This window comes from Cherax quadricarinatus, chromosome 18 (assembly GCF_038502225.1).
Source record: "Cherax quadricarinatus isolate ZL_2023a chromosome 18, ASM3850222v1, whole genome shotgun sequence".
Classification (NCBI taxonomy): Eukaryota; Metazoa; Arthropoda; class Malacostraca; order Decapoda; family Parastacidae; genus Cherax; species Cherax quadricarinatus.
In genome coordinates this window covers 42,220,707-42,238,767 of record NC_091309.1, presented here as the reverse complement: position 1 = coordinate 42,238,767, position 18,061 = coordinate 42,220,707, and the positions used below count along the sequence as shown (strand labels likewise).

At 39.3% G+C, this 18,061-nt stretch overlaps 1 protein-coding gene across 1 annotated transcript in view; it reads right to left on the bottom strand.

The window, feature by feature from the left end:
• The window catches only part of LOC128689512 (uncharacterized), a 316,845-nt gene that overhangs the window by 123,957 nt on the left and 174,827 nt on the right, over nt 1-18,061 (bottom strand). The window contains exon 12 of the mRNA XM_070086503.1: nt 1,044-1,169. Within this exon, the coding sequence (XP_069942604.1) occupies nt 1,044-1,169 (126 nt within the window). The remainder of the gene's footprint in view (nt 1-1,043; nt 1,170-18,061) is intronic.

The window sequence follows — 18,061 nt, the reverse complement described above, 5'->3', positions numbered from 1 at the left end:
ACCACGATGCTGTGAACACTAACTCCAAGGCTGAGGGACTGATTACCTCATCTTTTGTATATAGTTCTACTGTCTTCCAATTATGTCCTAGAATCTGTATTGATAAAGCCACTGGATGGCGAAACGTCTACAATGAAGTTATCCAGATGTTACACATGTGTCTTAACTTTCATATTGAACGTCGTTAAATGAGCCAGAATAGGTTTTAAATTTAGCTTAACTAACCCTTCTTAGAAGTGAACATTCTGTGTTAAATGTTTAAAAATTAATAGATACTACTTGACAAGAGAGAAGAGTAATATGAAACAATTGAAGATCCAACAAAAGAAGAGGAGAATACTGGTGGGTTACGTTTTACAGTGAGTCGCTTTACTGTATTTTATTATTCAATAATGGTATACAATACCGACATGTGCAACATCTGGGTATATTTATTGTAGACGTTTCGCCATCCAGTGGCTTTATCAATACAAATTCCAGGACATAACTTGAAGACAGTGGAACTATGTGCAGAAGATGAGGTAATCAGTCCCTCAACCTAGGAGTAGGTGGGAAGAGCACCGTAGTCGTGGAGATTCTGAAGCAGAAGCAAGGCGCCTGGTGCTTATATACTAACGTCAGGTGGAAATGGGACGGGTAGCAGACGAGGGCATAGTCACTGGTAGGCGGGATTCCCCAGTGGAAGTAGGTCCTTCCCAAAGAGATGGGTTAGTTGTAGTAATAGTTGTCGCAGTCGTGAAGGTTATGTACATGTCCTTAGAATCAAGATTCCGTGATTCCATGTAATTTCTTCTTCTCACTCGCCACATGTACAAAATCACCAGAGATATATAAAACTAGCTCTATTCACTGAACATGAGTACAATACCAGCACCGTACATTAATCACAAGCTGCACACAGTCTCCATAAATACAGTAAACACATGTATAACACCAGCTACATACGCTCACTACAAGTACAAAACTAATGTCACATACCAAAAGTTCAGCTAACACCAGCCTAATACGCAACTTACATAATGATTAGAGATACACACACTAACCATTAGTGCAGATAACTCCAGGTCGACAACCATGGATGCAAGTGCCCGAGAAACGATTGCACTCTTGATTCAAACACCAGCTGCACGTCTCACTGCAGTGCGCACCAAATGTTCCACTTGGGCATTCTGTAACACAACATAATTAATGGATACTTCATGTTCCACCTAAACGCTAGAACAAAAGTTAATTATTGTGCAGCAAGCGTTTCACTGGAAAACTCTGCAAAACAAGAAAATCAGTGGATATCACGTTACACCTGGGTACAACGACACAAGTAAATTATTGGGTAGAAAGTGTGTCACTTGGGTTCTCTGATGCACAAGATATTCATTGGGTACTAAATGTTCCGCTTGTGTATTCTGCAACATTAAATAAACAGTAGGGATAACCAGCTAGATTCTGCAAGGCATTTATGAGGCTAGACTTATGAGGTCGCATCAGTCCTTACACACACACATACATATGGTTGTCTCGAATATATATATATATATATATATATATATATATATATATATATATATATATATATATATATATATATATATATATATATATATATATATATATATATATATATATATATATATATATATATATATATATGCAATAAGATCACAGTAAACAGGTGATTTCGGAATATGCAAAACAACCACTCTGAAAAAATAGAGAAATTCCAATCGCTTTCGTGACAACTCACATTATCATATATATATATATATATATATATATATATATATATATATATATATATATATATATATATATATATATATATATATATATATATATATATATATATATATATATATATATATATATATATATATATATATATATATGCAAACACTCGCAGACAGGCGATCTTAGCTATGTAAGATCATCAGGAGCTATGCAATGTTGCAAGGCAACAACTTAAGGAGTGAAGGAAAGTTTTCTCAGAGTAGTGCAGTGCGGGTTTGTCACCTGCCATAATCTCTCTCAGAATGTGAGCCAACGGTTTTGAGCCTCCCAGTACCACCACCATCCCCATCTCCTCCATATGGGGAAGTAAGGTTTTGAGATGTCAGGGATTATGAAATTAGAGATATAATAGCCAGCCCCAAGCTTTTTCTAGCTGCTGAGAACAAATAATGTGACTTGAGAAAATTAATTTCTCAGTGAATACTATACATATGGATTGCTATTATTCTGGGTAACTTTTTTAATTAATAAAGAAAGGAAATGAATGTGCTCTTTTGTCTGGTATGGATTACTCGAACATCAAACATCAAACCTCCTTTCTCCGCTACAGCTCGGACCTACCTTGAAGTGGAGTGCGCAGATGACTTAAACAATGCTACAAAGGAAGGTTTTCTCCAAGCCAGAATACTAGGCACAGCACTCCGGGGCAACATGAACAGACGCACCGCCGAAATCATTCGCAGCAGAGTTACCACAGCGAATGTTCAACAGAAGATCAGACTTACTAGGAAACTACAAACTCTCTGCGATAATAATCATTGGAAAAGTTTAGGAAGACCTGAAATTATTCAAAATCTTTCATCTCGTTCACTGTCAACCACAGAAACTGAAGCTCTCAGCTTAGGCCTCAAATTCTCAACAGGAATTACGGAACCAAAACAAGACCTCAATTTCATCGCCTAAAAGTACCGACACAATGACTCCGACTTCCAAAAAGGTTATCTTAAAGGCATCATCTCAGCGGCCATCTCAACACGCAGCTCCCCAGTCATATCTCAACGTTACATAATTGCACTTAATTAAAGCTTTAGCAGAAGGCACGACCATCAGGGTCACCACCGCTGATGAAGGAGGTGGTGTTGTTATCATGAACACTGACGATTACAGGAACAAAATGCTCAATCTACTTAATGACACAGATACCTACAAACCTCTCACAACTAACCAATGGACAACCTTACTAAAACATTTCTTCAAAGGACTCGCCGCATTCTGAGGGGCTCAGAACAAGGGAAGAAACTTCTGCACACCATACCCAGCAACCCCAGACTTGCCAGAATGTACGTCCTGCCAAAAACTCACAAGCCTGGTATCCCATTGAGGCCCATATCTTCGGAAATAGGCAGTGCTCCCCACCAACTCTCAGGAATTCTTGCAAAACACCTCTCTAAACTCTTGGGCACTATCAGTCCGGCACATCTCAAACACTCGGGTGATCTTCTCAATCGCATTCGCAACATCAACATCAGGAACAAGAAACTTTCCAGCCTTGACGTAACTTCCCTATTCACCAAAGTACCTACTATACAAGCCATCGATCTCTTGGCAGGAAAATTGACGATTCACTTGATCTTCCTATTCCAGCCAGCGATTTCATCGACCTTGTTGAACTATGTGTTGGCTTTACGTGTTTCTCTTTCGAAAAGCACCTCTTTCAGCAGACTTTTGGACTACCCATGGGTTCGCCACTCAGTGCGGTCCTGGCGAACCTATACATGGAACATCTAGAAGCCAAACGTTTCACCACCATTATTCCTTCGTCTTTCACCTGGCTCCGTTATGTTGACGACATTCTCCTCATAACTCCTAAACGCTTCAACGTTCAAGCTCTCCAAGACAAGCTCAACCAGGTCGAGCCTTCAATCCAGTTCACACTTGAAGAAGAAGTCGACAACACTCTTCCTTTCCTTGATGTTCTGCTCTGCAAAGCTGACCACGAACTTCGTTTTAAAGTCTATCGAAAACCTACCAACCAAAACGATCTTCTCCACTTCTACTCTCACCACGACACCAAAACTAAACGTGGTGTAATTATAGGCTTCTTCCTGCGTGCACTCAGAATCTGCAGCAATGAGTTTCTTGAAGAAGAATGCACGATAATTGAACAAGTATTTTCTAAACTCCACTATCCTCGTCACTTCATCAGAAACTGCAGACGACGGGCATTAAACATCTTCAACACACCCAGAGAAGACACTGCCGAGAAGAGATACATAGTCCTCCCCACCAACTCCATTGCCAAACACGTTTCCAACATCTTTTCCAATACCTCATTCCAAGTATCTACCTCCACAACCACAACCATCAAGGACATTACCAGTGATAGACAGGACAAGCTTCCACCCTCTGCAGGGGTATACATAATCCCTTGTAATGACTGCAACAAATTATACGTGGGCGAAACATCAAGGGACCTTCAAACACGTATTTCAGAACACCAATACGCAAGCAGGTCTGACGACACAAGGAATGCCTGTGTACAACACCGTAATTCACACAACCACTTGATAAACTACAGAAACTCAAGACTTATCGCCACAGAAGACAACACTCAATACCGAAGAATCCTGGAATCATCACTTATTTCTATATCCGACAACTTCAACCAGAATAGTGGCTTCTATAACATAGCTGAACCACTTGCCAAGAAACTTCTTCATCGCTATCCCACATAAGAACACAGGAATGGAAGAACACTGTAGAAGGTCTGCTCACAAACTTATCCAATCTCCTTTCCAAGCTACCCAAGATTTTAGACTATAACCCCACTCGGTGCATCATCAGAAGCAGCATTCTCCACCTGACCTCAGCATTCTGAACCTGACTATAAATACTCGTGTCCCTTCTCTTTGTGACTTGAAAAAGCCCACTGTGTGGGCGAAACGTAGTCAATAAAAGATCACATTATACTGCATATATGTTTATATTTCCATTGTGTCGGTATTTTACACCATTTATTTCCAACTTCAACCAGAACAATGGCTTCTATAACAATGCTAAACCACTTGCCAAGAAACTTCTTCATCGCTATCCCACATAAGAACATAGGAATGGAGGAACACTGCAGAAGGTCTACTCACATACTTATCCAATCTCCCTTCCAAGCTACGCAAGATTTAAGACTCTATAACCCCACTCGGTAGATCATCAGATGCAGCATTCTCCACCTGACCTCAACATTCTGAACCTGACTATAAATACTCGCGTACCTTCCACCCCAGGTAGATCTGTTTGTGACTTGAAAAAGCTCACTGTGTGGGCGAAACGTTTGTATTTCCTTTGTGTCGGTATTTTATACCATTTAGTTCCATGGATTACACGAATGTTCCCAGGAGTACTCAGAAGTACCTCTTCATATTTTCCTAAATATTGTCTACTAGCCTTCTCAGTGTCGATTAATATGCCTTACTTGGGAATCTTCTTTACCATTCCAATAATATTTCTATGATCCAAATTACTACATCTAATATCTTTTAACCCCACTACCTATGTCATCACGTATTTTTGTGCACCTGTGAATGTATGGTGGTGCGGGGCGGCACAAAACAGTTGGTTCATATTCCGAGAGAGACTGCCTTGCAACATTGCATAGCTCCTGATGACCGACTGAGAAGTGTGAAAGTACTTGAGATAAAGATTTCCATCCCCCGTGGCGTGTCTTTCGTATACAGTGCAACCCCAGATTTAGTACTTAATGCTTTCCAGACGGTCATTCTAAATCGGAAGCGTGTGAAAACTGAAGTAATATTTCCCATAAGAAATAATGTAAATCCAATTAATCTGTTCCAGACACCCAAAAATATTCACAAAAATAATTATTTTTTAAAGAATTACTCTAGTTTTACGTACAGAAAACAATGAGAAATAAATATAAAGCACTAATTTTAATGATAAATGAACATTACATACCTTCATTAAAGACTCATGTTGGCGTATTCAAGAAGGCGATGAGAGGAGAGAGAGTTGAGGTTATTGTTTGGAAGGGGATTGCCCCTCCATAAGGACTTCAGGTATCAAAGTCCTCTCTGGGGTTATTTCCCTTCTTTGTCTTTTACTCGCACTGGACCCTTATCACACTAAAAATCTGTCCAGAGAGCTCTGTTTCTGGGGTCTCTTTAAGATTTGCCTAAAATGGGACAAGGTATTGCCACTGAACATGCTGCAGATACGACTTGTATCACTTTGGTCAGGGTGATATTTTTCAACAAAAGTTTGCACCTCATTCCACTTTCCACATATGTTCTTAATCACTGAAAAAGGCACCTTCTCTCCTCTTTCTTCCTCCTACTCCTCTGAAGCAATTTCCTCAGCTGTAATCTGTTGCTGTTCCAGTTAAAGGTTTTTCAGCTCTTCAGAGGTTAGCTCTTCACTGTGGTCCACCACCAACTCTGTTTCGTTAGCATATTCACCCCTTTCACAACTTTAGCTCCCTTGATTTCTACTTTCTTTGCCAGGATGGAACAAATTATTGATTTTGACTTCCCATACATCCTGGCAAAATCAGCTAAACGTACGCCACTTTCGTATTCTTCTACAATCTCTTTCGTGAATTCTATTGTGTTTCTCACTTTCTTTACCAAAGGGCTGGCACTAGAAACTTTCTTTGGGTCCATGGTGTCTTATTCGCAGTCACAATCAATAAACAAGCACAAAAATTGCGAAATGTTTCGGAGGAATGCTCACTGAACCAGTGACAAAGCCAGACTGATGCATTACCCGATGGGTGGATACGTCTGATACGTACAATTACCGGGACAAGGTAGGAAATCCGGAGCAAAATTTCACCCAAAAAAGTGTTCTAAATCCAAAACGTCGAATATCCAGTGCATGCGAAATCTGGGTTTCCACTGCAAATATATATATATATATATATATATATATATATATATATATATATATATATATATATATATATATATATATATATATATACATATGTATATATATACATATATATATATATATATATATATATATATATATATATATATATATATATACATATATATATACATATATTTATATATATATATACATATATATATATATTTATTTATATATATATATACATATATACATATATTTATTTATATATATATACATATGCAAAACAACCACTCTGAAAGAATAGAGAAATTCCAAGCGCTTTCGTGACTACTCACATTATCAAGGAACTATGAAAGTGAAGCATCCAAGGAAGCTATATAAGGGGTCGGCCAGCACCTCACTATCAGATCCCACAACGGTTAAACACGTGACGCGCGGCGAGCCAACTTGGATAGGTCCTTTGCAAAACTCACCCCCAAGCTATTTATTTGTCCAGTGTATTATTAAATTCTACCCAAATTCTATTAATTATAAATGGATCTAATTTATATAAACCAAAGGAAATATTCATATTATTGTCAAAACTGCTTTTTATGAAACAAGATTCAATTATATTCCTGTCGACCATGGACTTGCTTGATACTACTTTCTCAACTTTTTGAAAATCAATTGGATGGTTAAAATCTCTTACATGAATAAATAGAGCATTGGAATCTTGTCCAGTTCTAATGCTATATTTATGTTGTTTTAATCTTAGTTCGAGATTTTTACCAGTTTGACCGTAATAAACTTTATCGCAAATTTTACAAGGAATCTTATAGACACATCCATCAGCATTTTGGGGGGAATTCTTAATCAAAAGTTTTTTTACTGTATCAAGATTTTTGAATACAACTTTAATATTAAAAGTCTTAAGAAGAGAAGGCATATCAACCAAGTTTTCATGGTAAGGGAGAACCAACATATTTTTAGTTGAATAAGGCTGGTTGCCCTTTTTTGGATTATAAAAAGTGTTCCTAGCAACTTTAAAAGATTTATCAATTACATTTCTTGGGTATTTTAAATCATTACCTATTTCATAAATTTTGGATATTTCCTCATCTATGAACTCAGGACTACAAATTCGTAAAGCTCTCAAAAACATTGATGAGAAAACAGACAGTTTGACTCTATCTTGATGCGAGGAATAATAGTGGACATAGAAACAGTTATTTGTAGGTTTTCTGTAAATTTTAAATTTGAATTCATTATTACCCTTAATAATTAAAACATCTAGAAAAGGCAATGAGTTATTTTCTTCAAACTCAACAGTAAAGTTTATAGAATGGGCTAAGCTATTTAATTTTCCAAGAAAATGGTGTATATCTACATTTTTGGGCATAAGACACAAAATATCATCAACATATCTGAACCATTTAGCTCTATTAGGGAGGATTGTGTTAAGCAGCCTTGTTTCAAAAAATTCCATGTATAGGTTACTAAGAACAGGTGAAAGAGGATTTCCCATTGCCATACCAAACTTCTGAGTGTAAAACTTATCATTAAATACAAATTTTGCATCAACAATGCAAAGTTTAATAAGTTTAATGATAGTAGGAACAGGCAATGGTAAATCATAGTTAACGAGTTCTTCAGATAAGAAACTTAATAAATCATCAACAGGAACTTTCGTAAACAAGGAAGCAACATCAAAACTAACCATGTTAAAATCATTTAAGTCAGTCAAGGAGCTTAATTTATCAACCAAGTCTATGTTGTTTTTAACATTAAAGTTAGAAATTTTGCCAACAATAGGGCTCAAAATATCAACAAGCCATTTGGATAATTTATATGAAACTGACCCTATGGAGCTAATAATTGGTCTGACTGGATTCCCTGGTTTGTGTGTTTTTATTAGTCCGTACATGTAAGGTAAAGATGGATTAGTGGAAGTAAATTGTTTGACTAATTCATCTTTGCCTTTCAGTAGAACTTTTATTGTTTTATTGAAATTGCTGTTAACGGTTTCTAGGGGATTTTTCCTAAGTTTAGAATAGGTTTCAGTATCATCTAAGAGATTATTCATTTTTTCTTGGTAATCATTTTCTTTCATAATTACTATTGCATTTATTTTGTCTGCTTTAGTAAGGCGCAAATTTTTATTGTTATTAAGTGTATCATAAGACTTAAAGAATCTTTGAGGGCAATTGGGAATGTTTGGTTTTAACATAGAGCTATATACCATTCCTTTACTAATATTAATTTCATCAGAGGATAAATCAGAAAATTTTTCAAAGTTACAAAAAGGCTTTTGCAATTTCAACATTATTAAGTTTTTTTGAAGTTGCAAAACTTAGGCCAAAACCTAGAGCAGCAGTTGTATGTTTGTCTAAAATTTCATCCGATAAGTTAATTACAAAATTGTTATTAGCATGCTTTGTCCAATCACTATTTTCAATTAAAATGTCTAATTTTCTTTGTAGTTTGCTCTTGAGTTCATTACAAATTCTTCTGAGTTTATTATAGCAATGATCCAACATACTGTGTTTCCATTCTGATGGAATGGCCTGATTAAAAGAGTATTTTTTGTTTCTCAATATTTTGAATGCTTCCTTCTCCTGTATTTTAGTTATTTCAATATGTTTCTGAAGAATAATTCTCATAAAATCATCAAAAGGACGATCTCTCATGTCAAGGATGATATTGGGTAAAAGAGACTTGGGCAGAACTTGTTCATTTAAACAATTTTTTAAAAAATTAAGTCGAATTTTTAACTTGTGGGACTTGATCAGTGCAGAAGAAAACTGTGAAACAAAAGATATATGATTAGGAAAGTTTATCGAGAACATTCTGAAGAGTCGTGTGGTATCCATTAATGCAATAAGATCACAGTAAACAGGTGATTTCAAAATATGCAAAACAACCACTCTGAAAGAATAGAGAAATTCCAAGCGCTTTCGTGACTACTCACATTATCAAGGAACTATGAAAGTGAAGCATCCACGACATATATATATATATATATATATATATATATATATATATATATATATATATATATATATATATGTCGTGCCGAATATGTAAAACTGGTCAATAAGCAAGAACTCATTTAAAATTAATTTCTTTCTGAAATTTTCTCTTATACGTTTAAAGATATATTTTTTTCATTAAAGTTAATGTAAAATTTTTTAATTTTGCTCCAAAAGAATATTAGAAAACTTACCTAACCTTATTATAACAAGAGCAATTTATTTTAGCCTAACCCAACTAAATATATTTTAAAAACGTTTACAGTAATTTAATACTAAACAAACACAATCAAATATATTTTTTTCGTTTGGTTCAGGATGATTTTGGCGAAATTATTGCATACACAAATTTTCACTTGTCCTATATGGCAATAATTTCGCCAAAATCATTCTGATCATCAAATTAAAGTTGCTAGGAATTCTAAAACTAACCCAAAAAGTTTTTTCCAGGTCTATAGAACAAAAGTTAGAGATAAGATAGGTCCCCTTAAAAATAACTATGGGCACCTTACTGACAAAGAGAATGAAATGTGCTCGATTTTTAATAATTACTTTTTCTCAGTTTTTACACAGGAAGACACTAACAATATATTTCACTGTGTTTCTTTAGTATTAAATTATTGTAAACAAATCTAAAATATATTTTGTTGGGTTAGGGTAAAATAAATTATTCTTGTTATAATAAGGTTAGGTAAGTTTTCTAAAATTCTTTTGGAGCAAAATTAAAATTTTTTGCATTAACATTAACGAAAAAAATATATATTAAACGTATAAGAGAAAATTTTAGATAGAACTTAATCTTAAATGAGTTCTTGCTAATTGACCAGTTTTACATATTCGGCACGACATATATATATATATATATATATATATATATATATATATATATATATATATATATATATATATATATATATATATATATATATATATATATATATACATATATATATATATATATATATATATATATATATATATATATATATATATATATATATATATATATATATATATATATATATATATATATATATATATGCAATAAGATCACAGTAAACAGGTGATTTCAGAATATGCAAAACAACCACTGAAAGAATATAGAAATTCCAAGCGCTTTCGTGACTACTCACATTATCTAGGAACTTGGATGCTTTACTTTCATAGTTCCTTGATAATGTGAGTAGTCACGAAAGCGCTTGGAGTTTCTCTATTCTTTCAGAGTGGTTGTTTTGCATATATATATATATATATATATATATATATATATATATATATATATATATATATATATATATATATATATATATATATATATATATACATATATCAATAACAATACTGTGACTAGCCTACGACTCGAACCCATGCTACTTTGGCCCGCCTCATGGTGAGCGAAAACACATAACGCTCTAAGCCACAGGACCACACAATCCTAAAAAAATGACGCACCCAGCCAAACTAGGTGTTTTACCGTCATCCGAGGACATACGGTGGTGTGGGTGCTTCTGAGCTAATTTCATTCTTCTCCCTGTTTGGTGTACTACCCCAACGAGCAGTATTTTATATTATTGTAACCTCGAAAGAGTAGTATTGATCAATAAAAATACTGTGACAAGCCAAGGACTCTAACCTATGCTGCTTTGGCCAGTCTCTGAAAAAATTCTGTCCCTGTTCAGGTCCTGGTCTGCTTGAATTCTCCGCATAAGATTCACGTCATCTGTAAAAGTTACACTTTTGAATCTTTCCCTTTTCGTCATGTCATTCTCATACAAAAGAAACAGCACAGGCCCTAGGGCTGACCCTTGTGTGTGTGTGTGTGTGTGTGTGTGTGTGTACTCACCTATTTGTACTCACCTATTTGTGGTTGCAGGGGTCGAGTCACAGCTCCTGGCCCCGCCTCTTCGCTGATTGCTACTAGGTCCTCTCTCTCCCTGCTCCATGAGCTCTATCATACCTCGCCTTAAAACTATGTATGGTTCCCGCCTCCACTACGTCACTTTCTAGGCTATTCCACGGCCTGACTACTCTATGACTGAAGAAATACTTCCTAACATCCCTTTGATTCATCTGAGTCTTCAACTTCCAATTGTGACCTCTTGTGTCTGTGTCCCTTCTCTGGAACATCCCGTCTTTGTCCACCTTGTCAATTCCGCGCAGTATTTTATATGTCGTTATCATGTCTCCCCTGACCCTCCTGTCCTCCAGTGTCGTCAGGCCGATTTCCCTCAACCTTTCTTCGTAGGACAATCCCCGTAGCTCTGGGACTAGTCTTGTTGCAAACCTTTGCACTTTCTCTAATTTCTTGACGTGCTTGACTAGGTGTGGATTCCAAACTGGTGCTGCATACTCCAGTATGGGCCTGACATAAATGGTATACAGAGTCTTAAACGAATCCTTACTGAGGTATCGGAACGCTATCCGTAGGTTTGCCAGGCGCCCGTATGCTGCAGCAGTTATCTGATTGATGTGCGCCTCAGGAGATATGCTCGGTGTTATACTCACCCCCAGGTCTTTTTCCTTGAGTGAGGTTTGCAGTCTTTGGCCATCTAAACTATATTGTGTCTGCGGTCTTCTTTGCCCTTCCCCAATCTTCATGACTTTGCATTTGGCAGGGTTAAATTCAAGGAGCCAGTTGCTGGACCAGGCTTGTAGCCTGTCCAGGTCTCTTTGTAGTCCTGCCTGATCCTCATCCGATTTGATTCTTCTCATTAACTTCGCATCATCTGCAAACAAGGACACTTCTGAGTCTATCCCTTCAGTTATGTCGTTCACATATACCAAGAACAGCACAGGTCCTAGGACTGACCCCTGTGGAACCCCGCTTGTCACAGGCGCCCACTCTGACACCTCGTCGCGTACCATGACTCGTTGTTGCCTCCCTGACAGGTATTCTCTGATCCATTGCAGTGCCTTTCCTGTTATGTGTGCCTGATCCTCTAGCTTTTGCAGTAACCTCTTGTGAGGAACTGTGTCGAAGGCCTTCTTGCAGTCCAAAAATATGCAGTCGATCCACCCCTCTCTCTCTTGTCTTACTTCTGTCACCTTGTCATAAAACTCTAGTAGGTTTGTGACACAGGATTTTCCTTCCCTGAAACCGTGCTGGTTGTCAATTATACACTTGTTTCTTTCCAGGTGCCCCACCACTCTCCTCCTGATGATCTTCTCCATGACCTTGCATACTATACACGTTAGTGATACAGGTCTGTAGTTTAGTGCCTCATGTCTGTCTCCCTTTTTAAAAATTGGGACTACATTTGCCATTTTCCATACCTCAGGGAGTTGCCCAGTTTCAAGTGATGTGTTGAAGATCTTTGTTAATGGCTCACACAATATCTCTGCTCCCTCTTTAAGGACCCATGGAGAGATGTTGTCTGGTCCCACCGCCTTTGAGGTGTCAAGTTCGCATAGCAGCTTCTTCACCTCCTCCTTGGTTATATGTACCTCATCCAGCACTTGCGGGTGTGCCCCCCTGTTCTGATTTCCTGGAGTCCTACTGGGTTCCACTGTAAATACCTCTTTAAATCTTGTGTTGAGCTCCTGACATACCTCTTGGTCGTTTCTTGTGAATTCCCCATCACCCTTCCTCAGTCTGATTACCTGGTCCTTGACTGTTGTTTTCCTCCTGATGTGGCTGTACAACAGCTTCGGGTCAGTCTTTACTTTTGATGCTATGTCATTTTCATATTGTCTCTGAGCCTCCCTTCTTATCTGTGCATATTCGTTCCTGGCTCTTCGGCTGATTTCTTTATTTTCCTGAGTTCTCTGTCTTCTGTACCTTTTCCATTCTCTAGTACACCTAGTTTTTGCCTCCCTACACCTTTGGGTGAACCAAGGACTCGTTCTGTTCTTCCCATTATTTCTGTTTCCCTTGGGAACAAACCTCTCCTCTGCCTCCTTGCATTTTGTTGCTACATAGTCCATCATTTCTTGTACTGGTTTTCCTGTCAGTTCCCTCTCCCACTGAATGTCTTGAAGGAAGTTCCTCATGCCTGAGTAATTCCCCCTTTTGTAGTTTGGTTTTTCCCAGCCTATTCCTGCTACTCTCTCCACTTGGAGCTCAACTATGTAGTCGAAGCACAGAACCACATGATCACTAGCTCCCAGAGGCCTTTCATACATGATACCCTCGATGTCCGAACTACTCATGGTGAATACAAGGTCCAGTCTTGCTGGTTCATCCTCTCCTCTCTCTCTGGTAGTGTCTCTAACATGTTGATGCATGAGGTTTTCCAGTACCACATCCATCATCTTGGCTCTCCATGTTTCGGGACCCCCATGGGGCTCCAGGTTTTCCCAGTCAATCTCCTTGTGATTGAAATCACCCATAACTAGTAACTTTGCTCCTCCCATGTGTGCTCTCCTGGCCACCTCGGCTAGTGTGTCGATCATTGCTCTGTTGCTCTCATCATATTCTTCTCTTGGCCTCCTGCAGTTCTGTGGTGGGTTGTACATTACTGCAATTATCACCTTATGTCCCTCAGACTGGATTGTTCCTACTAAGTAGTCCCTTTCGCCCATGCCATCCATTCCTTCCATTTTCTCAAAATCCCACTGGTTTTTAATGAGCAGTGCAACTCCTCCTCCCCCTCTCCTCCCTCTGTCTTTCCTGAGGATTTGGTATCCGGATGGAAAGATTGAATCTGTTATTATTCTGGTGAGTTTTGTTTCTGTGAGTGCTATTATGTCTGGGGATGTCTCTTTGATTCTTTCGTGCCACTCCTCATACTTGTTTGTTATTCCATCTGCATTTGTATACCACACCTTCAACTTCTTTTCTAAGACTGTGGTCTGGGAGGTATATTGGGGTTGGGGAAGTGGGAGACCTGGTAAGGAACTATGGGTTGTTGCTGTAGGGGTGGAGTTTGTAATGTAGTGGGTGGGGGCATTGGATGTGGCATGGGTGTTTTGATTTAGAGTGTTTGGTTGCACTGGGGTTGACCTGGTTGGGAGGCTTCTATAGGAAGTTGTGAGGGAGGCTGTATTTGATCTTCTTCCTGGGTCTGGGATCTCCTGTCTGTCTTCTCCATCCCCTCTCTTTCCTCCTTTCGCCTTTGTAACATCTCTCTCAGTTTCTGCCTTTCTTCTTGTGATCTGTCGCGGTCGAGATACACCTTCCTGTATGCCGGCATGTCCCTTAATCGTGCTTTCTCCTGCAGGATCCTGGTCCGAGTCGCTTCTGCCTTGAAGGTCACTTTCACTGGCCGGGTTCTTTTTTTTACAAACCCCCCTATTCTCCGAAAATTTTCCAGCTGGGTCATGTCGTCTTCTCCTATTGCTTTCATGATGCTTTCAATTGCTTTTTTTTCCCCTTGTTTTCTTGCTTCATATGTTTCCCCTTCAGCTTCCTGGAGCCCATACACAAAGACTGACCTCACCCTTTCATTCTCCCACTGCTTATCCCTGTGTATCCCCTCATTTAATTTGGTTTCCTGCACTGCAGCTTTCCTTTCTTCAGTTTCACTGGCTAATGTACTTGGGCTCAGTGGCCTGTCATTTTCCCTTCTCGGCTTTCCTTGGGCTCTGTTGTTGTCTGTTAGGGCCTCCACATAAAGCTTAGCTCTTTCATTTACTACAGTCTCCTGTGATAGAGCCTCCCCATGCAGTTGTGCCCCTTCTTTCCCTACAGTCCCCTTATTTGTGGCTGAGGTAGCAGTCTCTGTTGTCAATCCCAAAATATTCTTTAGTTCTTTAGGCTGTTTCAGATTTTTTAGTTCCTCTTCTAAACTCTGTATCCTAGCCTCTGCTGCTTTGATATGCAGCTCCCACTTCCTGCTTTCCATATCTATCCTCTCTTCCATTCTCATGCTAAGTTCTTCTAGTTTCTTTTCCCATTCATGATCTCTTTTTATGAGCTCTGCTGCCCAATCTTCCTTTGCAGCTTCCTCCTCCTGTCCCTTGGTTTTTCTTGTTGCTCTCTGACAACCCATTTTTGTTTTATCCTGATTGCCTCAGAGTGGGAAACCTATGTAGTTCTGTATGTTAGGTTAGTAGTGTGTATGTCAGAGTGTGGGGGGGGGAGGTAGCGGAGGAACTGTGGCTATGTGGGAGAGGAGTGGGGAGGGGTCAGGAGGGTCTGGGTGATCGGGGGAGGGGAGGGTGAACGAGGGAGGGGAGGGATCAGGGGAAGAAGTGAGTTGTCGGTGGTGAGGGGGGGGGAGTGTATGTGTGTGTGTGTGTGTGTTTGTGAGTCTGGATATGTGTGTGTGTGTGTGTGTGTGTGTGTGTGTGTGTGTGTGTGTGTGTGTGTGTGTGTGTGTGTGTGTGTGTGTGTGTGTGTAATCTTGTGTGGAATTATGTGTGGGTTTATTATGTACTGAAAGGTAGGTGGCTTGTGGGTTGTAGTGTAGTCTCAGTGGTCCTTTCTGCCCACAACTTCTTGTGACCTGACCCCCAACCTCCTGGGGCTTGACCGGCACGTACTTACAGTGTGTGTGTGTGTGTGTGTGTGTGTGTGTGTGTGTGTGTGTGTGTGTGTGTGTGTGTGTGTGTGTGTGTGTGTGTGTGTGTGTGTGTGTGTATGCAGGGAGATACTGTTAATACATACCAGTAATTCTGGGTTATAAAAAGCGATAATTGCTACTAGGGTCTAAAGCTTCAATAAGTGTCTGCCCTTGTGTGTGTGTGTTAGGGAGGGATGGTTAGGGGGGGGGTAGATCCGTTATACCTCTCTGTTCTGTCTTTCCTAGAAATGCTACACTCTTCGCTTATTGTCCTTTCTGGATTTAAGTATCAATTATTGCTGTTATTATCCTATTCCTTGTTCACGTTTAGAGAGGACTTCCTAGCTTCCTAAGTGTTCTTACTACTAATAACTACTGTAATAGCTTGCAGGAGTGAGTGACCAGTATCTAACAGCGATGCAAGACCAAGCCAAGCCAAAAATGCGACATGCAAACCACAATATAGGTGATACTTGCGCTGGCAACGGTCGTGCCAAGTTGCCAGATGCTGATGACGTAGTCTTCGTACGTAGCCTAAATCCCTATTTTGGAGATCCTTCATCCGTGATGATTATAACCACATGTGCTCATACGTCCCTCGTTCCTCACGCGATTTCACTTTTCACTTATGATATTATACACTTCACATTATATACACTTCACTTTATATGTATAATGGCACACAACTTGTCGTGACGTCACTGCTTCAGGCCTACCGCTGCCTAGTAGACCAAAACGTTTGGATAATTTTGGATAATGGATAATTTCAGGCTTTCTCACGACTTTTTCTAACTAATAACTTTAGCTATCACTCGTATTATTGCTCACTGACGATGTCACTACCACTGATTACTGTTAGCAGTCACTGCACCCTTAAAAACACTAGGATTCTCGGAGCCTTGTGTGCCCACGTCTGCACCCACGGACCCACGCGTTGTGTGTGTGTGTGTCACCTATTTGTACTCACCTATTTACTCACCTATTGGGTTGCAGGGGTCGAGTCATAGCTCCTGGCCCCGCCTCTTCACTGATTGCTACTAGGTCCTCTCTCTCCCTGCTCCATGAGCTTTATCATACCTCGCCTTAAAACTATGTATGGTTCCTGCCACCACTACATCACTTTCCAGATTAATCCACTTCCTGACAACTCGATGACTGAAGAAATACTTCCTAACATCCCTTCGATTCATCTGAGTCTTCAACTTCCAATTGTGACCTCTTGTGTCTGTGTCCCATCTCTGGAACATCCTGTCTTTGTCCACCTTGTCTATTCCGCGCAGTATTTTATATGTCGTTATCATGTCTCCCCTGACCCTCCTGTCCTCCAGTGTCGTCAGGCCGATTTCCCTTAACCTTTCTTCGTAGGACATTCCTCTTAGCTCTGGGACTAGTCTTGTTGCAAACCTTTGCACTTTCTCTAATTTCTTGACGTGCTTGACTAGGTGTGGATTCCAAACTGGTGCTGCATACTCCAGTATGGGCCTGACGTAAACGGTATACAGTGTCTTGAACGATTCCTTATTAAGGTATCGGAACGCTATTCTCAGGTTTGCCAGGCGCCCGTATGCTGCAGCAGTTACTGATTGATGTGCGCCTCAGGAGATATGCTCGGTGTTATACTCACCCCAGATCTTTTTCCTTGAGTGAGTTTTGCAGTCTTTGGCCATCTAAACTATATTGTGTCTGCGGTCTTCTTTGCCCCTCCCCAATCTTCATGACTTTGCATTTGGCAGGATTAAACTCAAGGACCCAGTTGCTGGACCAGGCTTGTAGCCTGTCCAGGTCTCTTTGTAGTCCTGCCTGATCCTCATCCGATTTGATTCTTCTCATTAACTTCACATCATCTGCAAACAAGGACACTTCTGAGTCTATCCCTTCCGTTATGTCGTTCACATATACCAAGAACAGCACAGGTCCTAGGACTGACCCCTGTGGAACCCCGCTTGTCACAAGCGCCCACTCTGACACCTCGTCACGTACCATGACTCGTTGTTG